Below are 27,689 nucleotides of genomic sequence, written 5' to 3'. Positions count from 1 at the left end.
TTTCTGGACGAAGCCATTCGTGCCTCAGATGTGTAGTGAGCAACGTGTAGCTGGGCTCCAAAAGTCAAAGCTGAAGAGTAGTTACGAGCAGCATGCTGGTCTCAGAAGACCAAGGCGCCACGGAATGCGCTTCGCACAGCTCGAAGAAAACTTGTCCCCCGCCCCCACCTGGCCCTCATTCAGAGGGGATGAACCCCTAAACAATCTCAACACAACACCCAACTCACTCCGGCCTCATCCCTCTGCCTTGTCTCCATCCTGCCCTGTCGGATGCCGGCTCCTGCGGGACCTCCCAGCTTGCTCTGTCTCACGCGGCTGCACCCCAGCACCCGGGGTTAAGGCCCAGGCCCACTGCCGTCGAGGGACAGCACCACAGTTCCTGTCCACCCCAGGCCTTGGGCTCCACACAGGTGGGGCTGTCACACTGGCTCCTGCAATGTCCCCAGTGCACGTCCCCAAGACACGGGGCCTGTCACAGTAGGCACACCCATGTTTTGGGAATTGGGTGACCAACTGAAGAACGTATAAAAAATTTACAAAGATCAGAGAAAGATCTACTTCCATCACTTGATATGGAAACTGGAGATAAAAATTCTGGATGAATCTGACACAAGACAATGCTTCAGTTCAATTCAAAAATTAAACTCATTTAACCTTTAACTCAATTTAAATTCTGAAGTGATCAGCATGCAAGAACTCCCCTGTACATTAATATCAAGGAGCTGATCTAATTACTGATACAATTTAAAGGAAATAAATTTAACAAACCAAGTGTATTTTGAGAGTTTACAGCTTAAATGGCACGAACACTTTCAAGATAAAAATTGAGAATTATTCACTAGTCGCACACGGCTTAAATACCAGAAAATATGGGAGATATACAAACAATGAAAATTCTGGAAATCAAAACCTGAACACAAAATAGAAATGTAGGGCAGTGCATAAATACAGCACAGCTGTATCTTCACGAAACAGGGAGGCTGCCGTGAGGTGCAAGACCGGTGCAGACGAAGGCACCAAACCAGGGGCCAAGGCACAGCTGCAGGTGCTCCCGTGTGGCCTAAGCTTCGCGCCCCACCGGTGGCCACATGCCCTTCGGACCGGCGTCAGGAGCAGCACGGCCTCGTGAGCACTCGTGGGAAGGAGATGTGCACCTGTCTGGACTGTGGTTTTCTCCCTCCAGCGCCCGAGGCCTGGCCGAGACAGTTGGCACGCTCACTGGGCACCAGCTGTCCAAAGTCCCCACTCACCCAGTGCCCTCTCCTGGCATCCCAACCTGTTCTGGAAAAAAGACTCCCAAGGAAAATGGAAGTGGCCTTCGAGACGCTACAACGTGGCCATAAACCCCCAATGTTTTTCTCCCAGCAGTTTACTTGACCTCTTCCTCCCAATGTGAAGAGGCCTGTGAATGAACACCTTCTCCAGACCACAGCTGACCAGAAGTGGGAGGGGGATGGCCACAGACGGAGAGGCCAGCAAGGAGGCCCCTAGGCCTAGTGACCAGGGTGAGGAAGGGACGGGCCGAGCCAGACCCCAGGAGGGGCCTGCTGTGTCCAGGCCTGTCCACCCTCAGCAGTGACAGTGACAAGGGGCCGTGGAGCAAGGGCACCGCTGACCAGGCTCAGACCATCAGAAACGGCCCCACAAGACCACAAATCCTGGAACCACGCGAGAGCACCGTCTCGACCCTGTGCGCCTCAGGGTGGGCCCCTCCTTGGGGTGAGAGCTGCTCTCAGTGTCTGGGAGAGCCCAGGGATCTGGGTTGGAAGGGGTTGCCCTAGGGCTCAAGCAAACCCCGGTGCTGGCTACAACTTCTGAGCGCCCCCCACTCACCAAGTGACACAGAGACAGCCTTCCTCTGTGGGACTGCACAGCAGGGTCATGCGGAGTTTGGGCCACACTATGCCACCAGCCAGGTCTCCTCCTCAGGGAAAAGGGGAAGGGCTCTCCAGGGCAGCACAAAGGGGCCAGGAGGTCGGCTCCTCCGGGAAAGCTGCCATCACGTCAGGAACGAAGGAGCCCAATGCCTCCCACAGGAAACTTGCTGTCCAGAGCAGGAGATCAGGGGATTTTTAACACGCCACACAGGTAACACATCCCCCTTTCTCCAAAGTCAGCCGACTTCCTGCTCTGACTCTGAAGTGAGCTTACGCTCCAAGTGCTGGAAACTTCCAAAGCAAATCCTTTACTGGGACAGTTTGGTGCATATTTTGAACCCACGTATTTGTAACGGTCATTCAACGGTTCTTTGCTTCCTTCCAGGAGTGTCGTGGCAGGCTCAAAATTAAATCAGCCAGCTTGCTCCTTACTCACGGACACAGGATGCAGGTTTTGCCATTTCTGTGCCCCTGCAACACTAATAAAATTGGCAGGAGTAACACATCGCTTTGTCTTCGCCGAGTCCAGAACCAAGACTCCGAATCCCAGGGACGCTTGCTTAAATACTGCCAACAGCCTGCCTGCTCCCACCCTCCGCCCTGACCCCGGGAAGGCAAACGGTGAAACGGGACCGTGCAGAAACGTGAGAAAAGGCGAAACTCCTGAAGCCATGCGTTGCTTTTCTCTCTCCTAGACCAGAAACCACACAACTTCACCCGAAAACGGGGCAGCACACCTCTTCTGGGGAGAGGACTCCCGGGAGCAGGACTCGCCCGAGCGGTGGCAGCAAAGTGCAAGTCCGTCAGAGGGGCGCCCTTCTCGGCCAGTTCTCTGCAGGGTGACCAAGTGACCAAGGGAACCCACGCCGTGAAGGCAGAAGGCCCAGCGCCGAGGGCCACCGTCCGTCACTTGGTCACAGTCCCCTCGCCTTGGCCTCCCCGGAAGGCAGGGACGTGGCCTTCCCTTTTACCTGTGGCCATCCAGGAGCTCCGAGCCCAGCGTGGCACCCACCACCCCGCGGCTGCTCCCTGAACGCCGGGCTGTGTGTGCACGGTGAGCGTCACCGGCCACCCGAGTCAAGAGGGCCCCCCCAGAAATTGGGGACAGGTTCCGCGCACACAGGCCCCACACGCGCGGCTCTAGGGCCGGGTGGGGGCGAGGACAAGGCGCTGCCGGCTCCCCAGGCATTCGAGCACTTGTTCTGAAGAACAAGACGCTTCCTATGAAGCCGAAGCCCGCTTGGGAGGCTCTCCCCGCACAGAAATCTGCTTATTTGACTCAAGAGACCTCCTCAAGAAACACTCTGTAAAATGAAATCATTACGTTGTTTAAGCACATACAACACAAATCAGTTCAAACCAGTGAAGGAAAGCCGTGAGGTGGCTGAACGTGCAATAGGTGCAAATCCCAAGGAGCGTCATTTGATGAAAACTCCTTCCAGTGTTTATCCCGGGGAGAGCTTCTCCCCTTCCTCAGAAGATGGTATGGAGGGGAGGCCAGGGTCTGCACAAGGATCGCCTGGTCCGCCGGAGAACTAACGCAGGAACTTCCCGGGAAGGGTCTTGCAACACACAGATGCTCAGGATTCACTCGGACGTGATCGGCAGGCCACGTGGCACAGAGGGGCTGCCAGGGACCGGCCGGCGTCACTTTCGGCGTCCCCGTGCAGGCCACTCCTCCACTTACAACACTTAAAAATGAACAGGAAAGCAGCAAATCCACGCAGAAGCTGACTGCCATCCGCTCAAATGGAGTGCACACAACAGGACTTCACAGGTCTGGCCACTCTTCAGGAGGACCTCAGAGGCATCCCGTCTTCACCATTTCAACGGAGAGACTGCTTTGGCACACGTAAAGGGCGAGACCTGACCAAGCATCCGGTGGGGTGGACGCCCCCCTCCCAGACAGAACAGAGACCCTGCAGTGACGTGCTCTGCCGTAGAGGGTCCAGGCCCTCGTCCGTGAGCCTAGTGACAGGGAGCCACGAGCCAGCCAGCCAGCCAAGTGCTGGAAGGATGGTCAGGCCGAACTAGGCCACACGCTCCCACCCAGCCTCTACGCTGAGCTAGCAGGGGGCAACTTGCCAGAAACACCGTCAAGAGCCACGTGTGTGCAACACCACAGAGCCCCACAAAGAGAAAACAGCCTGCATGCATTAAGTTTTCAAAAACACAGAATATTTTTACAACTGCTCAGTTTGGTTGGACTATAAGCTTTCTCGGTGTTGCATTCCTATATTGTTTCTAAAATGACTTCCATGGACAAAATGAAACACGAGGGTGACTCTTTGAGAAGGGAGGGGGAAGACACGTGCAGGTCCAGCCCGGTGGGACCAAACACGCTACTGCTCCTCTCACAGCGTGAGTGCGACCAGGGCAGAACGGTCCATGTTTCAAGTGAATCAAAGGGAATCAACTTTAGGGAAACCTAAACAAGCCCCCAAATAACATTTATTTTTCAACACCCCTTCGCATTAGATTTTTTGACACTGCAGGGAATAACGGAGTCAAAGCTTTGTAGTCACGCAGAGATGGTGTGGGGAGAGTTCATCGAGCTCTTGCAAAAAAGCAAGTTACTCTTAAACGTGAGAATTGTTAATGCACACTTGATAGTATTGGCAGGAAGTCATAAAATTAGAATCATACTCTCCTTCCCATCTGATAGTCTACATTCAAGTATTTTTAGGAAGGGAAAGGTAATTTAACCTAGACCAAGAAGTCCCAAAGATCACTGTATAAAGCCATACAAACAGATAAGCAGACTGACGTGGGACACAGGAACCCTATTTTGTACAGAATTACAAGTGAAATTTCACTGAAGACAGAGGTCAGTGATCAACTTCCAATTTCCCTACTGAAGAAAGCAGCATGGCTCCAGAGGAGATAAAGACCCCAGCCCTCACAAGCACTTGAGGAAGAGGGGCAGAACAGCATCCCCAAGCCGTGAGGATGCTCTGCTCGAAACCCCCTTGGCCCCTGCCCACCAGCAGAGCTGGAGAGCACGGCCTTAGGGGCACACAGTGCTTCACCTGCAGGTACCGCCCCTCGGAGTGGGCAAGGGCAGCACCAGTTCTAGTAGACAAAAGGAATCCTAATCATGTTTTCCTGTACAGGGAACACCAGAGCTGGATGGCATCCGAGGTGAATTCATCCACAGCTGGAAAAAGAAGCCCCACTAATCCCACACAGGATGCTTTCAGAAGAGAGGGAACACCTCCGAAGTCACTTTGTGCCGAAAGGCTAACCTGAATGCGAAAGCCTGGTAAACGCATCACAGAAAGGAAAATTATAGACAAACATCCGTCATGAATGTAAACACATTAGTACTAGAAAAAATGGCAAATTTAAGCCAGTAACATGGGGGGGCGGGGCATGCAGGGAGAGATCATGAACTACGTGGCATAGTCCAGCATTTCAAGACTGGTATAAAATCTTGCTTCGTCACTTGTTTAAAAAAAAAAAATGTATTTTAATGTTTATTTTTGAGAGAAAGAGAGAGAGTGAGACACGGAATCCTGAGCAGGCTCCAGGCCCTGAGCCGTCAGCACAGAGCCCGACGTGGGGCTCGAACTCACGAACCATGAGATCGTGACCTGAACTGAAGTCAGACGCTTAACCTACTGAGCCACCCAGGCGCTCCTCACCACTTGTTTAAAAAAGTAGTAATAATAACGTTGAGACACGTACAAAAAGACTAACAAAATCCACCATGTAGAGGAAGTATTTTTCATCCGAGAAAAGACACCTATGAGACCCACAGGGGCAGCACCATGGCTCGGGAACCAGAAGCCCCCGTGACTGGAACAGGGGAAGAATGTCCACCGTCACAACGTTTACCGCATACACCAGAGGGTCCAGTCAGTGGTGAAAGTGGAAATAAAAGGCATAAAGATCAGAAAGTTGTCTTTAGTCACAGGACCGACTTTCTATAGCAGAAGTCCTAAGGAATCTGCAAAACAATTCCTACAACTATTAATTCAGTAAGAGGACAGAAGATCAACATATCAAAAATCAACATAAAAAACGATGTGCCAGCAGCCAGTAAAAAACCATTTTAAACTAATTTAGAACACCAAAATATTTAGAAGTCAGATGTACAAAAAACATACGAGATCTCTATGCTGGAAACTAGAACGCAGAAGAAAATTAAAGACAAGTCGAATGAATGGAGACATAAACCATGTTCATAAATTGGAAGGTTTTTAAAGTGGTCAACCCTCCCAATTTGGGTACAAAAATTTAATGAACCCCCAACCAAAATCCCAATCAATACTAGACACCTTGATTCTTTAATATGGAAATTTAAAGGCACTGAAGCCAAAATAGTATTTAGGGGAAAAAAAAAAAAGTTAGAAGACTCATTACCTTAATTCAAGACTTATCACAAAGCTATGCAATCACATCCACACAGTTCTGGTGTGGGACAGATGAAGCGATCACCTGAACCACGCAACGTCCAGACATAGGGACGCACACAAGTAGTCAATTGATTTGACAAATGTGCTAAGGGAATTCAATTTAGAAAGTTGTTTTCTCCTCCTAAATGAGGATAAAACTAAGTAACTGGAAAAAAAAAAACTGAGTACCTCACCACAACAAGGTGGTTCAAGATGATGGGTCCTAGATCTAAACATAAGAGCCCGAAATTATCAAGTTTTAGAAGAATTTATCAGAAAATACTGCAGAAATTAACAGTAGGCAAATCTTGAAGACAAAAAATGCTAAGAAAATCATTAAGTTGTAGTCCCTCAAAATCAGGAACTTCTCATTGGAAGATGGCACTAGAATAAAAACAAGCATCCAGTTGTGAAATACATATGGTAACACACATATCTGATAAAGGACTTGTAACCGGAAGCACAAATCAATGATAAAACAAACAGGATGCCCATCGAAAATGGGCAGAAGACCCACGCAGACGCTGCACAATGAAAAGGCAGGAGTGGTCGATAAAGGTGGTTAGAGGAGATCATGAGGAAAGTTAAAATCAGAAAAAGAATGTTTCAGACCCACTAGAATAGCTAAAACTTTAGAAACTAACACATATCAGTGAGAGCAGAGAGAGATGGAAACTCCTGCAATTTCTGATGGAAGGGAGTATGAAATGGTTCCACTTTGGGAAAAGTTTTGGCAGTTTCTTAGGAGGTTAAACATACATTTGCCATGCAATCCAGCAATCCCACACCTTGGAGCTGACTCCAGAGAAGCAAAAAGGGGTCCAAAGAGGCTTGAACAAAACTTTCAACTTTACTCCCACTAGCCAAAAATTGGACAATTCAAATTCCATCAGTAGGAGACCTGATAAAACTGTGGAGTATTCCTAGAATAAATTACATTCACCACCAAGAAGGACCTATTAATTGACACACAACAGGGGTGACCCTCAAAACGTCGCTGAACAAAGAATCCAGTACAGAAGACTATATCCTAAACTCTATATAAAGCTCAAGAATGAGTGGTTAATCAAGACAGAAATGGGAACGGTAGATGCCAACAGGAGCCGGAACTCACAGGGAGCACAAGGGAACAGGTGGTTTAGAGAGTTCCAGATCTTGGTTTAGGCTGGTGGCCATTTGGCTTGTACACTTTTCTCAAAACCTCACCTCGATTTTCTATCACTTGAAAAAGAATTATCATCCCTGAGTATTATTCATAAAGAATTTTTGAATCTGTAACTTTTAAATGTCCCTTCCTAAAGTTAACCGTGGGTGTAATAACAGACTACTGGTTAAAACTCATTTCCCACTTGCCCCTTACACACAGAATCTCGCCTACCCTGGCTCCCAGCCCGGTGGTGGCCCCGTGACAGGAGGATGCTAGGGGCTCCTTCTGGAAAGGGGGGTGGGTCCCTTTCTCTCTCCTCTGCCCAGAAGGGGAGCGTGGCAGCTCGCACCCCAGAGGCCGGCCCAAAGCACCAGAATGAGGGCCACAGCCTGGAGAGGCAGAGGAAAGCCGGAGGCAGCCATGAGACCTAGCCTCCACTGCTCATCTACGAGCATCTTACTGAAGCCATCCGGACGACTGCTTCAGGCTGAACCCAATCCTGATGCAGAAAGCAGCTCAGAATTAAGCCTCCTCTTGTGTTCTCATCACCCAGAGTGGGCATTTAACGAAACGTCTAGGTTTTATTTTCTTCCCCAAATTCACTTCAAGGAATTTTTTCTTAAAGCAAAAAGTTCCACAAAATTTCTGTGATTTATTGGGCAAGTGAATATGCTAAGAGACAAAATGACATTCCCCACGAATTATTTGGTGTCTGTGATTTTCTGAGCACCGTGGCCAGATGGTTTTCATAGAAAGAGAAGAGTGTATTCATATAGTTCAAAGGTTTGCTTATTTTTTTTTTTTGGCCTTAAAAAAAAAAAGTACTATTGATTGTAACATGCAGCTCGACAGGAAAAAATCTCGACACTGGAGGCGAAAACGGGTATTTATTACCGTGCCCGCGCTCATTATGGCGGTCTCTGACAGGGGTCCATTAAAATCAATTTTTATGTTTCTATGTATTTTCTTTATCTAATGTTCTCTGGCATTGTGTTTATTAGCCGGTTAAGACAAACACTGAGCAGGAGTGGGCGGTTTTTCCCTCTTCTGTCAGAAGTAACGAGAACTGCAATTTTAATACAACGACTCACAATCGATGGATGGAGGAAACGTTACATTTCAGAACCAAACGTTAAGGAGTGCTTTAAATTTTTTATGTTTTTACAATTAAGAGAAATACGGTGGAGATCTGTCAGAAGAGAAGCACGTGTCCTGTTAGAAAAGGCAGCGCTCTAACATCATGCTGGGGGGCTCCCCCCATGCTCAACCACCCCCCCCCCCACCCCCGTCTGTCTGACACCACAGGGGCCACGAGAGCTCCAAATCAAGCAGTTCCAAGACTTCAGCAGGAAACTCACCTGGCAGACTCTGAACAACGAAGGCTGGTCCTGATTTAAAAGCATCAAGATCAGGGAAGCATTTCCCCCCCAATCCTGGTCACCAATCTTCCAGAGAGATTCCCACACTTGTTGAAGAATCAAAATATTTAAGGCTTATAGTCCATCGACTACTCTGTAAATGTTTTTTTTTTGTTTATTTTAGAGACAGAGAGGGAAGGAGAATGCGAGCTGGGGGGGGGGGGGTAGGTAGGGGAGGACAGAGGGAGCGAGAATCCCGAGCAGGCTCCACACTCAGTGCACAGCCTGAGGTGGGGCTTGATCCCATGACCCTGGGATCATGACCTGAGCTGCAATCAAGAGTCAAACACTGGACGGACTGAGCCACCCAGGCGCCCCTGTAAACGTGTATGTTAATTAGACGTCATGGGCCACTAGCGAGAGCTGTGCCCCTATGGTTACCTGCAGGCAGAGGACGCACAGACATCAGCAGATGCTGCTGACGCAAAGTCCTGGCCCAGCCACGGGCCAGGCTGAGGTTGGTGGCTGCCGGTCTGTGGCTCCGTACCACGCCGCGGCACCCACTGCTTCTGTGCCACTCTCAACAAATACCGCGCGGAGGGGACTGCAGGGGACTCACCCGGCGTCGGGGGTCTTCCTGCCGTGCAGCCTGATCTCATGCACACCCTGCTCACAGGCAGAGATCTCAATCTCCCCCAGCGGGCTGTCCACCACCTTGTAGTTCATTTCACAAGTCTTGTCCATTCTCCCACGCACCTGTAAAAGACGATTTTAAAGCAATTAAGTACACGTGAAAAAGCGTGGTCCCTCTTAAAGCACAACGAGCACCAGTTACTGAAGACAAACGTCTTCCGAAGTTCTTCCCCATTCTTGGAACCTGATCATCGGATGCGTCGTCTTTGTACTGCACTTACTTCAGAGACAGAAAACTACCAGGACCACTAGAGCAGCCGACTAGCGGCACACACGCCTTCCTTCAATTACTCCCTAGCCTCACCTTGAACCAGGGCTCAGTCGAAGAGGCGAAAATGACCAGAGCTCCCTCTATGGGGTCCCTAGAGCCAAGCTAACCTTGCTTCAACAAAACAGTTACCAACTTACTCACCAACACAGGCTGAAGCCACGGGATATTTTGAACAAAGTACATTTAAAAGCAAGGCATCGTGGAGTGAAGGTGGACACAGCTCTTGTGCAGTGGAAGCTGTGCTGGCTGGGAGTGAGCCCCATGCACACATGGAGAACACACACAGCTGACCCTGAACAACACGGGTCTGCTGACCCTGAACAACACGGGTCTGACCTGCGTGGGCCACTGTGCACGGTTTTCCCATACAGGACTGTAAATGTATTTTTTTTTTACGTTTATTTTTGAGAGACAGAGAGAGAGAGAGAGAGAGAGAGAGAGAGCGCGCGCGCGCGCGCACACAGTGGGGGAGGGGCAGAGAGAGGAGGAGACACAGAATCGGAAACAGGCTCCAGGCTTCGAGCCATCAGCACAAAGCCAGACGTGGGGCTTGAACTCACCAACCATGAGATCATGACCTGAGCCCAAATCAGACATCTAACCCACTGAGCCACCCAGGCGCCCCAGAACTATAAATGTATTTTTTCTGCCTTACGATGTTAACACGTTCCCTAGCTTACTTTTTTTATAAGAACACAGTATATAATACAAACATACAACAGGTGATAACCGGATATTTTCACAGGAAGGTCAACAGTAGGCTCTTAGTAGCTAAATTTTTGGGGAGTCAAAAGTCACACGCAGATTTTCGACTGCACGGAGGTCAGCGTCCCTAATCCCATGCTGTTCAAGGGCCAACCGTGCACTTCACTTACTTTCAGAGAAACGTACAAACACATAAAAGCTCTCCTATGATGCACTGTCCCTGTTAATTGACAGATATTCATTTCGGTCAGCGGACCAAAGGCCGGGGAGAACGAGCAGGTACGGCGAGGGTGGGGAGGAGCCAGGCGGGAGGTCCGGGCAAATCGACATTGGATAAAAACCACCCCAACTGCGGGCAGAAGATGCGAGCCAAGGGTGGGCTGTGGGGACGCGAACGGGGACCAGCCCAGGCCCCGGAGCCTGTTCCCTCCCTGCAGCCCCTCCTCCCGCAAACCGCGTGACCTCACATGCCAGCGTTTCCCCGCGCTCGGCCCCACGGCAGCCGCCAGCCATGCACCGAAACAGCGACAGCCTCACCCCCCCACCCAGACTGCGCGCTGCTCCTGACCTGTGGGCCGGGCTGCTGATCACAGCTCTGTCCGCAGGCACCTCCGATGAACTGTCCGCGACGTAACCCTGCAAAAATGCTCTCCTGCACACGCGGCTTTTCAGGGACGTCACTGCCGTCCATCGTCACCCCCAGCGCGCCCAGGACTCACCCTAGGGGTTCTCCTCCCCCGCTCACCCCATCAAGCTCCTACCACTGCCAGCGCCGCTCATTTCCACCCTATTCTCCCCGAGGCCTCATCAACTCTCACGCGAGGAAGGACTTCCCTGGGACCCGAGTTACACCTGGGCCCCTTCCCACCCCTTCCCGCCCCTCGCCCCGAACAATAAGTCAGCTGCCAATTACACAAAGGGGCTGCAGCAGGGTCCGAAAACTGCAGCCCACAGGCCGCAGGCAGCCTGACACCTGCTTTCGTAAATCACGTTTTGCGGGGACGTGGCCTCGCTCATCTGTCTGCATGCTGGCTGTGGCTGCCTTCCTGCTGCCCGGCTGTGATGGGGACAGCGTGGCCCTGAGCACTCACCCCGGCCTCCACACGCCGGGTCTGCTGAGCCCCTCGAGGTCCGCGCTCATGCACCCTCCTACCCCCACCCACAGGCCGGCCGTCCCTCCAGGCAGCTCAGGGGCCTGATACTGCAGTCCCTCCACCACACGTCCTCTTCCTGACCTCCCCACATGGCCGGCCTCACCACCCCTACCCTGACCTCTTCCCTTCCCCATCCTTCCACCTGCTGCTAAAGCCACACACCACCTCCCTCATCTGTCTTCCCAGCAGCCACGAGGAGAAGTGCATTTATGGCCCTGATGAGGTCAAGCAGTACCCCCAAACCACACAGTGTGTAAGCATCACCCCGAGAGTCCATCCTAAGCCCCGGGCTGCAGAGCCACCCTGCTCAACATGCACTTTTCTGTGCATCTTGACCGGGATCTGAAATAGACTCCTCTCAGTTCCCAGTGAGGGGACACGGGATTGTGATGTTCGCCCGATGTCACAGATGCTCTGACATGTCGCACTCCTCGACCACCCCAACGTCCATGGATCCCCACTTCGCCATGCAGGGGCAGGAAGCAGGGGGGTGGCCTCCCACCACGGCCTGTCACTTTGCCATAAGTGCCTTTATCTTTGGGGTAAGGGACACCTAAACCACAGGGCCTGCACAGGGACTAGTGGGAACACGGGCAGACACTTGGCTTCCGGGAAGGATTTGGGATTACCATCTTGTCACAGTTGAAATTTTAACCACATGCCCTTGGTCTTTGATCCTGTCACGCAGAGCATCGGCTCTCCTCTGTAAAATCTTATCCAACAGCACCAAAATCCTTACCGTCGTAAACAGCGGGTGGCCACCCCTCCCCAGCCCCCCGGGGCCTTCCCTCATTCCTCGGAGCCCTCACATCTATGGATGTTTCCCGTCACCCTGCGGGGTCTGCTACCAGGAGTCAGGGCTCCACTGGAGACAGATGCATCACATACACGAGAGGCTTATCAAACAGACGAAGTAGATGAGCAGCATTTCCACCATCCAGGCCAAGAGTCTGGCACAGCATCTCCCACAGTGTGTTCTAGAAGACTAAAGACTACTCAGAGAAATGTGGGTGCACTATCCCCTCCTGGGAAACTCACCATGCATGTTAGTGTGTTAAAAGCTCTGAGCAGTCCTGCATAGAAACTGGTTTTTGTTAACCATGAACTCACATCTCCTACCTAGGCCATGCCTGTCAGGCTGAAAGTGGTTTCCTCGCAGATCTGGGCGCAGGCCTCAGATCCAGACCATGAAAAGCCATGAGCCCCTGTCCCAGGCACGGCTCAGAATGGAAAGCATCAGAACCTCATAGCAGCTAATTTAAGCACAAATGCAATTTACTGAAAGGCTGTTCCATAACTCCCAGAACTGCTGGGAAGGCTGGAGAAACAAGCTCAGACAACTGTAGGAACCAAGACTGGCCACAGTCCAACCACAGCCAGAATCGAACCTCAGGAAACATCTGTAGGACCACAGGGACTACAGACACGCAGCCGGCACCGTTGCCACCGTTGCCCTGGAAACAGGATGTTGCAGCCACTGCCAGTTTCCTGCTGCCTGGCCCCGTGCCATCTGCCCTCAATTCACTGCCCAGTGTGTGGACCCAACACCACGTACAAGTTCACGCTGGCACGCGTCCCAATTCATAGCCCAGAGTGTGGATGCAGCACCACGCACAAGTTCACGCTGGCACGCATCCCAATTCACGGCCTGGAGTGTGGACCCAGCACCACGCACAAGTTCACGCTGGCACGCGTCCCAATTCACGGCCCGGAGTGTGGACCCAGCACCACGCACAAGTTCACGCTGGCACGCGTCCCAATTCACGGCCCGGAGTGTGGACCCAGCACCACGCACAAGTTCACGCTGGCACGCGTCCCAATTCACGGCCCGGAGTGTGGACCCAGCACCACGCACAAGTTCACGCTGGCACGCGTCCCAATTCACGACCCAGTGTGTGGACCCAGCACCACGCACAAGTTCACGCTGGCACGCGTCCCAATTCATGGCCTAGAGTGTGGACCCAGCACCACGCACAAGCTCACGCTGGCACACGTCCCAATTCACGGCCCAGTGTGTGGACCCAGCACCACGGCACAAGTTCACGCTGGCACGCATCCCAATTCACGGCCCAGAGTGTGGCTCAGCACCACGCACAAGTTCACGCTGGCATGCGTCCCAATTCACGGCCCAGAGTGTGGACCCAGCACCACACACAAGTTCACGTTGGCACGCGTCCCAATTCACGGCCCAGAGTGTGGACCCAGCACCACACACAAGTTCACGCTGGCACGCGTCCCAATTCACGGCCCAGTGTGTGGACCCAGCACCACGCACAAGCTCATGCTGGCACACATCCCAATTCACATCCCTGAGTGTGGGCCCAGCACCACACACAAGTTCACGCTGGCACACGTCCCAATTCATGGCCCAGAGTGTGGACCCAGCACCACGCACAAGTTCACATTGGCATGTGCCCCAATTCACGACCCAGTGTGTGGACCCAGCACCACGCACAAGCTCAATGCTGGCACGCGTCCCAATTCATGGCCCGGAGTGTGGACCCAGCACCACACACAAGTTCACGCTGGCATGCATCCCAATTCACGGCCCAGTGTGTGGACCCAGCACCACACACAAGTTCACGCTGGCACGCGTCCCAATTCACGGCCCAGTGTGTGGACCCAGCACCACGCACAAGCTCATGCTGGCACACATCCCAATTCACATCCCTGAGTGTGGGCCCAGCACCACACACAAGTTCACGCTGGCACACGTCCCAATTCATGGCCCAGAGTGTGGACCCAGCACCACGCACAAGTTCACATTGGCATGTGCCCCAATTCACGACCCAGTGTGTGGACCCAGCACCACGCACAAGCTCAATGCTGGCACGCGTCCCAATTCATGGCCCGGAGTGTGGACCCAGCACCACACACAAGTTCACGCTGGCATGCATCCCAATTCACGGCCCAGTGTGTGGACCCAGCACCACGCACAAGCTCACGCTGGCACACATCCCAATTCACATCCCTGAGTGTGGGCCCAGTACCACGCACAAGTTCACGCTGGCACACGTCCCAATTCACGGCCCAGAGTGTGGACCCAGCACCACGCACAAGTTCACACTGGCATGTGCCCCAATTCACGACCCAGTGTGTGGACCCAGCACCACGCACAAGTTCACGCTGGCACACGTCCCAATTCACGGCCCGGAGTGTGGACCCAGCACCACGCACAAGCTCAACGCTGGCACGCGTCCCAATTCATGGCCCGGAGTGTGGACCCAGCACCACACACAAGTTCACGCTGGCACGCGTCCCAATTCATGGCCCAGTGTGTGGCTCAGCACCACGCACAAGCTCACGCTGGCACACATCCCAATTCACATCCCTGAGTGTGGGCCCAGCACCACACACAAGTTCACGCTGGCACACGTCCCAATTCACGGCCTGGTGTGTGGACCCAGCACCATGGCACAAGTTCACGCTGGCACGTGTCCCAATTCACAGCCCAGAGTGTGGACCCAGCACCACGCACAAATTCACTCTGGCACGCGTTCCAAGCAGGAGAAGGATGGAACACTAGTTGCCCATCTTCCTTCCCAGGACTCAATTTTCTCACCAATAAAACAGCAACGACAGTGCTGATTCCACCACCCTCGCTGGGCTGTTCCGTGGCCTGCAGAACACAGGGAAGATGGTGAACGGGCCACTGGACCACTGCTCCTGTGGGGAAGGGCCTCCCTGTGCACAGGACACAGCCAACTCTCACCCCTACCGCAAGGCACAAGGGGGAGACCCATCTGAGTATGCACACGGGGGTCGGGAGAAGGTTAGGCCAGGGTGGTGAAACTGACAGATGGCCACAGGCATGAGGCCTGCCTCTCCCGTCTCCACCACATGGAGCAATGGTCTCTGGAGACCTGGGTCCTGCTCACTCCTTGGTAAAAGGACCTGGCATGTTATAAGGCCTCACCCTGGTGGCCAGGCTCCGACCACAGTCAGTTAAGGGTGGCTGGACTTGGAGACTGTTGGCCTCGAATGCAGGGTTAGGGCTGCAATGGTGGTCTCTGAACCAAATATTGCCCAGGCATCCCGAGAACCGCATTTCTGAATGGGACACAAAGGACCCTGAAGCTTGGCCTGCCCACCGCTGTACCAACACCAACATGCACCCCACGCCCGGCAACGTGGTGCCAACCCTGGCCCACCTAGTCTAACCTCACACACGAAGAGCAGTCCACCCTCATCAGGTGAGGACAGGCTTGGACGAACCACACTATTGCCTGAGGGCACAGAACACCATGTGTCACTCACAGAGCAGGGGACGCTCTTTCCAAATCATGGCAAGAACCAAAAAAGGCCAACCAGTCTGTAGTGGCAATAACTGGGGAGTTGAAATCAGAGTTATGGGTGAGCGGCTGGGGTCACCTGGGGCCACAACCAATCAGCCAGTCATGGGGTTGCGTGAGGTCTCAGCGGTTTGCTCCTGAGACTCTATTATCGGTTAACAGAAGAGAAACCAAATCCCACTTCAGTTTCCTGAACGCCAGGATTCCAGACCTGCCTTCCCTAGGACTAAGGCCTGGTACCCAGGCCCAGGTCCTGGGCGAGGCCTGGTGGGGCTGTATTTTCTCTGGCGCTGCTGGGTTTACCTAAGCCCGTTAGCAGAACCGCGGCTAGTCAGAGATAATTACCACAACCCACCGCCTACTACTTTGCCAAAAGAGCAAAAGCAGCAAATTTTAACAGCATTTTACATGAACCTGCCAGAAAGGGAGCCCTACATGCTTTCTCTCCTGTAGACAACAGGCACGCATGCACAGAGTCCTTCCACCAGCAAAAGTAAAAACTAGCCGATGTCCTAGAGCAGCCTACCACGTCATGGATAACATGTCCCCGGACAGCAGCGCTGGGCCGTGTGGCGTGGCGGGCAGTGCGTGGACGGGAAGCCCCAGGCGGACAGCAAGTGTGACACAGCACGGGTGCATTACAAGTCAGGCAGAGCCCGTAGAGGGCGGAGGGAGGCTCGCAGGCTGGGTGGGGCGTCGCTGACACCAGGGGGACAGCAAGAAGAGGCTTCAATAGTCGGCGAACGCGTCGGGGAGCCAGCGCGTCCCAACACAGGCTGGGGGGAGGTACCGCCTGGAAAGCGACAATGCCAGACACACACGGGGCCGGCCAGGAGCAGGCAGCACAAAGGAGCCGACGGGATTCCGAGCCGTGTGAGCACGACAGCTCCCGTCCCACACCCTCACACAGCCAATGCCCCGCGCTCCAGAGACCAACCCAGACAGGGCCAGGCGCCTGACCCCGAGAAGCGAGCCAAGAAAGGAACAAGGCCCGGTGAAGACACTCGCTGGTTGGCAGCGAGACAAGATGCTCGGGCACCAAGTCCAGGGCCAGGCCAGCCCCTCAGGACTACAGGGAGGTCATGCCAGTGGGGGGACAGGTGAGGAGGAAGAATTTTTGGAGGAAACGACATCCACATGGAGGGCTGGCTCATAACAGGAGACAGGCAGGCGAGACGCCCGGGGGGACAGCGGCCGAGGCGAGCACGGCACGGAGGGGCCAGGAGCGGGCGAGGAGGCAGGTGCCACAGCAAGGGGGGCCATGCCAGTGGGGGGACAGCCCGAGAGGCCAATGGATGAGCCTGGCCTTGCCCCGAGGGGCCCTAGAAGATTAGACGGGGGAGAAGCCACCCGGTTTGCCCATTTGGAAGCTTCCTCTAGCAGGTGTGTAAGGAATGGGTGGGAGAGAGATTCGGAGTCGCTGAGCACGGACGGGAGCCCAGCCAGCACATGGCGACAGCACTAACCAGCGAGCAAAAACCAACAAACATGCCCCTGATGCATCAGTCGCTAGGAGAAGGTGCTGGAAATTCAACAAGACAAAAAGGGCCTACTGGGGGAAAGTACCACAAAAGTCAAATCACGCATGCTGGGCCATCTGTGCCACAGCTTTTGTATAAATCTAAAATTACTCCAAAATGAAGTCTGTTTTTAAATTGTTTTTTTCAATGTTTATTTATTTTTGGGACAGAGACAGAGCATGAACGGGGGAGGGGCAGAGAGAGAGGGAGACACAGAATCGGAAACAGGCTCCAGGCTCCGAGCCATCAGCCCAGAGCCTGACGCGGGGCTCGAACTCACGGACCTCACGATCGTGACCTGAGCTGAAGTCGGACGCTTAACCGACTGCGCCACCCAGGCGCCCCTAAAGTCTGTTTTTAAAAACCAATACGGAAAGAACAATTTAAAACATTTTTTCTGTTACCTGCATGTTCTGAGTTCATAGTAAACGAGTTCCTTTTATAAGGAGAAAACACTGTGTTAAAATCCCACATGACCAAGACAAATGACAACAGCAAATGTTCTAAAATCATCATGGCCTCAATCTCATCTGTGTAAAACAAGGGACTGTTAATGCTTTTCTGAGTAAAATAAAAACTCTTGAGGCATGAGAGTTTTTGGGTTAAAAATGGGTTCAATAAAATGCATGCACACAAAAGCAAACCAGATCTTACCCCTTCTTTCACATCATAAATCCCTAAAAATGTGACCTGACCAGCCCTACACATGCTGGTGCCCTCCCTGCCTGCCTGCCCTCATCTCTGACCAGGGCCCCTGATTTCACTCTGTTTCTGCTGCTGTTTAAACACTCAGACCTCACTTGTGCCTCAGGGCCTTTGCCCCTGCTGCTGAAGCTCCCTAAACCATCTCTTCCTAACATGCTGGCACAGCGGCCTTTCTGTCACTTAACTCATAAGCCTACTCACACATCACCTTCTCAGAGAAATCTTCCCAAAACAGTCTACATCCTCCATCCCTTCTATTTACAACACTGATGTCACATGCAATTACATGAGATGTGTTTTGCTTGTGTGCCCTGTGTTGCCTTCACTAGAACGTAAGCTCCAGCACAGGTAGCGAATGTTAGGTGATAATGCTGGCCAACGAGTAAGAAGTCTGCTGAACTTTTCATTAAAAAACAACAACAACAACAGCAAAAGTGGCAGGCACCACCTCCTTCCCTTCCTTCCTTCCTTGACCTGGCGTATGTGCAGGCTGGAGCAGTGGCAGCCGCCTGGAACATGAAGGAAAGGCCGACTGGAGCGCCCTGGCCGTGATGCCACCGCAGCAGCCGCACCCACCGCACTGCCACACTCCGTCTCACGTGAGAGAAAGGAAGTCCTGCTTGTCGCAAGGTGGCATTTTCAGGAATTCCTCCTCTCTTCCGGCTGGAGTGGCTTACAGGCTCCACAGCACTCACAATAGTGGCCAGAATACTGTGGGTGCTCAGCGAGTACCTGCTGAATAAGTGAACTTAGTTACACGAGTCATTCCATCATGCCTGAAGGACCCAGAAGGGGGAACTCTGGAATTAATAAGAATCCATGGCTGGGGCTCTGATGGCGTGAGGAGACCAGGAAGGCTTCCTGGAGGAGGTGCTGACATGAGACAGCAGGCAATCTTGGGGCATCAGCAGGGAGAGACTATGGCAGGCAGGTCTGCCCGTGGAGGGCCCAGTGCCACAGGGAATCCGGGGCATTCAGGGAACCAAAGGGGGCGCCCTGGAGGGAGAGGCCTGTGTTTGAGAGACACCTGCTGCAGCGGCCCTGGGAGCCATGGGGAGCAGTGGGGGACAGGAGCGGGAGGGCGCAGGCTATCCCTGACAACCCCGAGAACATCTGGGGTGGACAAAGGCCTTGCTGTCTGCAGTGCAGCTGCTTCCCCAGCCCCAACGAGGACGGACAGACAGAAAAACCCAACCACCTCCCACTCCCAGGCAGGGGCTTCAGGTGCATGACACAGGGCCAGGGAGACAGCGATGCTCAGGCCTTTCTTCCCGAAGAGGCCAGCAGGCACCTGCAGGAATAAACCCCCTGCAGCACGGGGAGGGAGAAAGCGCCACTGTCGCTTTCCAGCGTGCCTGACGGCACAACATGGAACCCAAAGTCTGGGGGGTCTGCAGTCGGGACTCCAGGACCTGTCAGCAGCTCCCACAACTGGCTGCTCAAGTAAGCGGTTCCCGGGGAGCCCAGCGAGCGCACCGCTTCCCGCTGTCCCACGGCGTCTCACGGCCCCGCAGACCAGCCCGAGTCTCCTGCCGACACCACAGGCCACACTCGGGCCTCTGGAGGACCAGACGGCGGGCTTCCCACTCCCCACTCGCATGAGGCCCAAAGTCTGTGGCAGCCCGCGGGCTCGGGGGCCAGCTCCCCGCGTCCTGCTTGCAACAGCCACCTAAAGCCACGAGAGCTGATGTTAATTGGTGGCAGGAAAAAACGATTTTTCATGGCTGTTTGGAGACCTCTGAAAAAGTGAAGCGAATTTCGTTTCATCCCCTTTCAACATGAATGGCGTTTAATGTTCTGCATTAAGCGGTTGGTGCCAGAGGCCAGGTTTCCACTGCAGGAAATGCAAGGAGCCTGGGGACAGAAACGGTCTTGCCTCTCCTTCACTTGTCGTCTTCCAGGCGCACTGTGTGGGTCTAGGCACTGACTTCCAGAACCACCTCCGCAGTCCCACCTTCCACTTTTAACCCCTTTCCAGCAGCACCCTCCCGTGCAAGGAAAATGCCAGAAAAAGAGCTAGAAGAAACCACCTGCCTTCTCAGACACCGTTTTCAAACCAAGTACCCAGACATTTGCTTCTGTTGGACATCGGGCCACAGAGTCCATGCAGACAGCGGGGTGCAGGCCTTCCTGGGGCACCCCAGCTGGGCCCGGGTGCCCATCAGCTGCAGGCGGGAAGTGGGAGCCCAGCCGGTGCTCTGGGGACGCCCTCGAAAAGGGGAGAGACCGTGTCTCGCTGCCTTGCGACACCAACAAAGCCACCACGAAACGATGACTAATTTCATAATCTCCCTCCTGAACAGAAAATAAGAAAAAGCGGGTGGGAAGCACCTTCTGTCCTCAGGACTCGAGATCAGCCCACCTGATGATCGGGTGAAGGGGACTGTCTTAATTAGAAAAACATGGGGCGCCTGGGTGGCTCAGTCAGTTGAGCGTCCGACTTCGGCTCAGGTCATGATCTCACGGTTCGTGAGTTCAAGCCCCATGTCGGGCTCTGTGCTGACAGCTCAGAGCCTGGAGCCTGCTTCAGATTCTGTGTGCCCCTCTCTCTCCGCCCCACCCCTGCTTGTGCACTGTCTCTGTCTTTCAAAAATGAATAAACATAAAAAAATGTTAAAAAAAAAAAAAATGAAAAACACACGTGTCAAAGCCCTGGAAGGGAGCAAGTACTTTCTACCGTATGAGGATCACCTCATAACAGAGCTCGCTGTGCAGGCAGGGGGGCAGTGGATGGGCTGGAACCCATCCCCCGCAGGTGCAGACGCTGAGGAGGAAGCTGCAGGCCAGGAGGCCAGGCCAGCAGCTCCGACCCGCTCAGGGTACCGGCTCTGCCGAGGCCTCCCCGGGGGCACCTTGCTAGGCTACATGCAGCAGAAGACAGCCCAAGTAGGGGCTCAGTTTATAATTTGCTAACAACCAAAAAGGGATGGATGAGGTTGGAATGGTTTTGCCAAGAGAAAACTTGGGCCCGGCCATCTGGTGTGTCAGACTCAGAATAGTTCCAAAGGTTGTGCAGAAATATCACTCCACATCCACACAAAAACCTGCACCCGACGTTTACAGCTTTATTCGTAAGTGTCAAAACTCAGAAGCAACCAGGAGTCCATATACCATCTGAAAAGTCTGCATACTGTGTGATTCCAACTATGTGGCAATCCGGAAAAGGCACAACTATGCAGTCAGTAAAAGGATCAGGTGCAGGGGCCGGGGGCAGGGATGAACAGGCAGAGCACTGAGGATTTGGGGACCAGGGAGACTACCACACAGGATGCTATAATGGGGGAAACTGTGTCATCATACATTTACCGAAACCCACACAATGTACAGCACCAAGAGTGTGCCATCTATGGATGAATGCCCTGGTGGGGGCGCTGACCGAGGGTGAGGCGGAGAGTGTCTGGGGCCAGAGTGTCTGAGAAGGCTCTGTACCTTCTGCTCAATTTTGCTATAATCCTAAAACGTCTCTAAAAATTAAAGTTCATTAATTAAAAAGATATCATTCCAAAGCCTTGTGCCATGCTGCTGGTGTGGAAGTGATCGTCTGTATTTATTGCTAAATTTCTAGGAACCCAGCCACATGCAGACATGAGCAGAGGAGGAATTCTCCATCACAATCACAAAAGCTGGCTTTCAAATGAAAAGCTTGTATGGGATGCCCATGCACACCGCGGTCTGCTCATGTTGTGGGCTCACACACAGCCTTCCAGGGTACGGGATCTGGCCAGAGCACGAGGGTGCCTTCCTTCATCACCCTCACTGCAGGGAGCCCTGCACGGCACAGCACCTTCCCGATTAATGCCACTTTGGCTGTACAGAATACTCTAAGGACAAGCGCCCTGGGGAGCAGGGACCAGGGTGAGGAAGGGGCTTCCACGGCCCCGCACACATACACATCTTCCTGGCGGGCTCAGAATCCACAAGGTGGCTAAATAAGGCACTCCAAGCAGCAAGTTATAAAACACATGGGAAGATGCTTACATGGAGATACGGGGGGGGGGGGGCATCCAAAAGGATGCATTCACTGGCCTTTAAGTTCTTTTTATCTATTTTGAGAATGAGAGAGAGAGAGAGAGAGAGAGAGAGAGAGAGCGAGCCAGCAGGGGAGGGGCAGAGAGAGGGGGAGACAGAGAATCCCAAGCAGGCTCTGTGCTATTAGTGCAGAGCCCAATGTGGGGCTTGAACTCCTGAACTGTGAGATCATGACCTGAGTCAAAGTCAAGAGTCAGATGCTTAACTGACTGAGCCACCCACGTGCCTTGCGTTCACTAGCCTTTAAAATAACCATTACTGGGGCGCCTGGGTGGCTCAGTCGGTTAAGCATCCAACTTCGGCTCAGGTCATGATCTTGCGGTTCATGAGTTCAAGCTCCACACGGCGCTCTGTGCTGACAGTTTGGAGCCTGGAGCCTGCTTCAGATTCTGGGTCTCCCTCTCTCTCTCTGACCCTCCCCCGTTCATGCTCTGTCTCTCTCCGTCTCAAAAATAAACAAACATTAAAAAAAATGTTTTTAAATAAAATAAAACAACCATCACCAGATAAAAACAGGCACTATCTACACTTTAAAATTATGCTTAAAGCCTGGTTTTCCTTTCCAAACTTCTCGTTTTTGTTCATATTATCAAACTGGGAGGCCAACCTCCCAGGTCATAGTATCGTATTTGTGGGAGGGCAACCGCTTTTGTGTTCTGGAGCTCAAACGTGGTTTGAATCTGCACTCCAACAGGAATTAAGGGACAGAAAGCAAACTGCTGTGTGAGTGTGACCATGTGACCGTGTGTGAGAGGGAGGAGAAACAGGTGGCAGACAGGAGTGCAGAAGACTATGTGTGCAGTGTAACAAACCGCTCCAGGAGCACCTCTGAAAAGCATCCCCGGCCGCAACTGCACCCGAATCCAAATCCATCCCAACGGGGTAGGTGCACGACGTCTGGACCCGCCCAAACCACGCAGGACAGCAGAACACGGGAGTTTATCAGTGGCCATCACGTGTTTCCTTGAAGCATTTCATAACAAGCTTTCTGACTAACCAGGCCACCGCACGCCGGGGTCAAACCCACAGGCTCCCCGTGGCAGCGGATATACCAATGTCTAAAGCGTGCAGGGGCCCTGGGGTGGCTCAGTCGGGTAAGCATCCAACTCCTGACCTCAGCTCAGGTCTTGATCTCACGGTTGTGGCTTCAGGCCCTGCATTGGGCTCTGAGCCTACTTTAAAAAAAAACATTAAAATTAAAAAATAAAACAGAGCGTGCTCAACCCCGAGTGTGCACACTCTGGGGTACACGGTGCTGGGGTGGCACAGATGAAACTACAGGGTGAACACTGCACACAGTCCTCGCTAACCAATTTCGTGGAGGAAAACGGTTTTATACCTAAACAAGGATGAAATGGGAAAATCCTAAGTTTGCTGAGGGAAAGAGGAGCCTTCAAACAGGTTTCCACTTGCTGGGCTCCCAGGCCCTCAGGAGCCCCTGTGCCCCTGCCCCTGTGCCCCTGCCTCAAGCAGGACTTTCGGGGAAAGCTGGGACAAACGCAGCTCAAAGGCTCCGTCTGCTCAGGTCGCTCTATTTCCCTCCTGTTTTGGCAATTCAGTGAAACCAAGTTTGAGTACCTAATGAAGGAAAACCCACTGTTTTAAAAATAATTATTTTTAATGTTTTTATTTATTTTTGACAGAGAGAGAGAAAGACAGAGCATGAGTGGGGGAGGGGCAGAGAGAGAGGGAGACACAGAATCCGAGGCAGCCTCCAGGCTCCGAGCCATCAGCACAGAGCCCGGTGCGGGGCTCAAACTTACAGACTATGATCATGACCTGAGCTAAAGTCAGACGCTCAACCGACTGAGCCACCCAGGTGCCCCGAAAAACCACTTTTTAACAACAAATGTGTCACTCTGCCAGCTAAAAGACCAGACCCACAGGTGAGAGGAAACCAGTTTACAAAAATGAACGAAGCCCAGACCTCTTGATACAGGGAGCAAAATAAAAAACCTGCATCAACAGATGTTTAAGCAGGATTTGGAAAAGCAGGAAAGAATCCTTACCTTGGCAGAATGCACCCCCCTACTGTCATAATGGGGTGGCTGGACCTGACCACAGAGGGCAGGAGCTGGCATCCAGTGGGGATGCGAGGTGCCAGCGGGACCTGCAGCCAGTCCTGGGCGTCCCAGGGTCACCTCATCCCCTGCCCCTGCCCTGCCACCAGTGCTCGGGGCTGACACAGGCAGGGCCACGGGAACCTGAGCCAGCATGAGCGAGGTCACCAGGTCCTGGGAAGGGGCTGTGAGACCCGATAAGGCCCAGAGATGATGGGCGGGAGGGAACTGGCTTTAGGCCTTGACCTCAGGCCCTCTTGGATGGAGCCCAGAATGGAGGGTTGGAGGCCACTCTCTGGTCCACCTGCCACACGTCCCAGGCGGGGAGGCTCAGCGGTCCTTGTGCACGTTCCTAGACGCCTTCCTCCCCGGCACACAGGTGGACGTGGAGGCCTGGCCACAGCAGATGCCTCAGCTTCCTCCAGGGCGCCAGGAGCATGAGTGGCCCCGAAATCTGGGACAGTCTGACAAGGGGTGGGAAGACCCACCAGAGCAAGCAGACCCCCGCCTCTGGACCCCCGGCCTCTGAGGAGCGCTGGGCACAGACCCCGCCTCATGATCACGGCTGCCCTGCAAAGGAAGAGACACCACAGAGCCCTCCTCGCATGTGTTCAAAGGGGCACCTGGGTGGCTCAGGCGGTTAAGCATCCGACTTCCGCTCAGGTCATGATCTCACAGTTCGGGAGTTCGAGCCCCGTGTTGGGTTCTGCACTAAGAGTGTGGAACCAGCTTGGGATTCTCTCTCACCACCCCCTGCCCCTCCCCCACTCTGTCTCAAAACAAACTTTGGGGGGGAAAATGTTGACAGGACTGCAGATGCTTTGCAGAAAACCAAAGGGTGCTGAACCCTTTACACAAGGAACAGACTAGAAGCCCCTGTGGAAACAGCAAATTCCATGGTGAAGGGCGCCCGGGTACCCTCACAGCAGGAGTCTGAGCACCCTGTCACGCCTGGGCACACTGACCTTCAGCTGTGACCAAGAATAATTCACCTGGAATTTACTGTGAAGAAAACAATGAGAAAATACCCCGTTTTCACTTTAACTGCCCCTGCCAGACTGCGTGCTACCATTGCTGGTGAAAGTGATCGTCCTGCGGAAGGACGGAGAGCCCCGCTGACCGTGCGGTCTGGACAGAAGCTGCCTGGTCCCCGGGATCATCCCTGGACATCTGGCAAGGCCCCTGCGTGGGTCCTGGACCACACCCCGCCAACAGCATGTGCTCGCAACCGGGAAATGTTCTGGCACTTAAGGCACCCATGAGGTCCTGGGCTGCACAATGACAGTTTGTCACGAAGGAGTAAGGAGGGTGGTGGGCAGGCGCTCAAAATAAAATGTCAGTTCTTAAAGCTGTTATGTCTTGGGAGGCTTTAGCTTAAATATGTCACAGCAAAAAACAACCCCGTTCTTTGGAGGGCTCTCCAGTTGGGCAAAGTTTAACTGAGTTCGTAGAGAAGAAGCAGCATGTGAGAACACGCAAGAAAATCTGAGGGAAGCATCAGCTTTTTCACCTGTGCAAAACTGCCAAAGTCAAGAGATGCCTGTTCCAAAGGACAGGACGGGCTGCTACCTGGGGTCGCGCAGAACTCGGGAGAACACTCTTCCTGGACAAGCTGGGCCCAGTGGTAAAGTGAAAACCTTTCAAACTTCCCGACAGCGAGGGGTGATTCAAACTCATCCCCACCTGGGAACAGTCCCTGTAGTGTCCAAGGACCACGTGGGCGTTTGCAATCCAACCAGGAGAAAAAGTCACAAACAGTTAACAAAGTTCCCCGCCTGTGCAGAAGCAGAACTTGTGTATTAATAACATGAGCTTTTGGTGTCTGTGATGTAATCAGCGAACACAGGGGATTCGCGATCACGCTGTCTCCAGGTTCAGTAACCAAATCCTTATTTGTGCTGGTTCACACAGCACAGTGAATACTGATAGATGAAGATCCCAATACAGGATGCACCGAAATCCTCAAAAAGAGCTTCAGCAAATGGCCAGGGAGAGCGCCCCCACGGCTGGGATGCGAATCAGACTGTAGTTTTTGTAGAAGCCTACAGAAACATCCTGCTGCCTGAAGCAAGGAGGCTGCCAGTGCCCACTGGCCCTCCTTCCCTCCCCGAATGCCCACTGGCATTTCCCTGGGTGCGTTCTGCAAAGCTGCCAAGAATAGGCGGTGCTGAGATCTGACGGTGAATAGCCAGGGCACCCGGGGGAGGAACACGTGCCTGAGCACCTGGGACCGGAGACCAAGGGCACCGGGTGAGGAGCACAGGCTACCTGGTGGTGAGCGGGGCCACCGGAGCCTCTGGGGGGACGAGCAAGGGCACCTCAGCTCCTGATACCGATCGGGAATCGGCAGGCCCAGGGCAAGTCTGGCTCACCAGGGGGATCGGTGGATAGCCCGTGGGCTCCGAATGGTTTTTAACATATTTAAATGACTGAAGAAAGGTCAAAGAAAAATATTTCATGACCCGTGAAAATACAAAATTCAAATTTCAGAGTCCATAAGTACATTTCCACTGGAACACAACAGGCTCGCTGTGCGTTGTCTCCGGCAGGTTCTGTGAGGCGTGGTGAGGAGACGGTACAGCCCACAAAGCCAGGAACATTCACCACCACCAGCCTCTGCGGGAGGCTGGCCACGCTCTGAAGGAGAGGTGCGGGTAAGCGAGCCTCAGAGGGTTCTGTTTTACGCCACCCAGTCCTCCTCTCCCGCTCACTGATGAACAAACCCTAAGACCACTCTGATCCCCACAGGCTCACACCCTGGTCTTTGACACCACGGCCTCGACCAAGGTGTGGCTGCAAAAGTTTTCTGGAATTTTCTTAAGTACCTGCTTAGAAAGGCCCAGTCACCAGTCAACGCCCAAGCGCTAAGCCTGGGCCCCACTGAGGACCACAGAATTAAATCCTCTTTATCCCCAATAAAGAAGCGGTTTCACAACGTTTCTGTGGTGAAGGATTCTTGGTGAGAAACACAGTGTGATTTATGACTCGGTGTCCCCGATGGAAGGCCCTTATGTTCCAGACACGCTCTGGCGGCGAGGCTCGAGGCTCTTAGAGGGACGGACGCCATCCCCACAACAAGGCCGCCCTGCCGCCTCACACGTGCTGCCTCTGAGCAATTAATCCAAGGCAGGAAATTTTATGTTCTAAATTAGGCACGTTACACCCAAAACCTATCAGCGGCCTGATAGCTTGAGCATATAATTCTATACCTTTTACTCTTTAAACAATAATTCAGTCTAATCCTGCGGCTGAAGCCAAGCCTTCCAGACCAAAAGTGCACTTTCCATTTGATTAAACCGTAATAAATGCAAGAATAAAATACCAGTCCTTTATCTCACACTAAATTCTTCAAAAACCATACACTCTAAGAATTAATCATGACTCCGGAGAAGAGGACAGGTTCCTCCCCTCGAAGACAGCTCAGGAGTCTCGAAGTCGTAATTGCAACAGCTGTGCAGGATTTACGGCAGTCCAGGGCTCA

The 27,689-nt window shown here is 53.2% G+C and overlaps 1 protein-coding gene across 5 annotated transcripts in view; it reads right to left on the bottom strand.

Annotated features, from left to right (window-relative positions):
- MGMT (O-6-methylguanine-DNA methyltransferase) overlaps positions 1-27,689 on the bottom strand; it is a 299,845-nt gene that overhangs the window by 222,377 nt on the left and 49,779 nt on the right. For 4 of the 5 annotated variants that reach the window (XM_043597881.1, XM_043597879.1, XM_043597878.1 and 1 more), the window contains exon 2: positions 9,399-9,535. In XM_043597881.1, coding sequence (XP_043453816.1) covers positions 9,399-9,523 — 125 coding nt within the window. In that variant the 5' untranslated portion in view covers positions 9,524-9,535. Of the gene's footprint in view, positions 1-9,398; positions 9,536-11,016; positions 11,084-27,689 lie in introns of those variants that run through there. The other variant, XM_043597880.1, reaches the window with a different exon arrangement.

This window comes from Prionailurus bengalensis, chromosome D2, assembly GCF_016509475.1.
Source record: "Prionailurus bengalensis isolate Pbe53 chromosome D2, Fcat_Pben_1.1_paternal_pri, whole genome shotgun sequence".
Classification (NCBI taxonomy): domain Eukaryota; kingdom Metazoa; phylum Chordata; class Mammalia; order Carnivora; family Felidae; genus Prionailurus; species Prionailurus bengalensis.
Note: the sequence above shows the minus strand (reverse complement) of the source record. Positions and strands in the feature narration are given on the sequence as shown.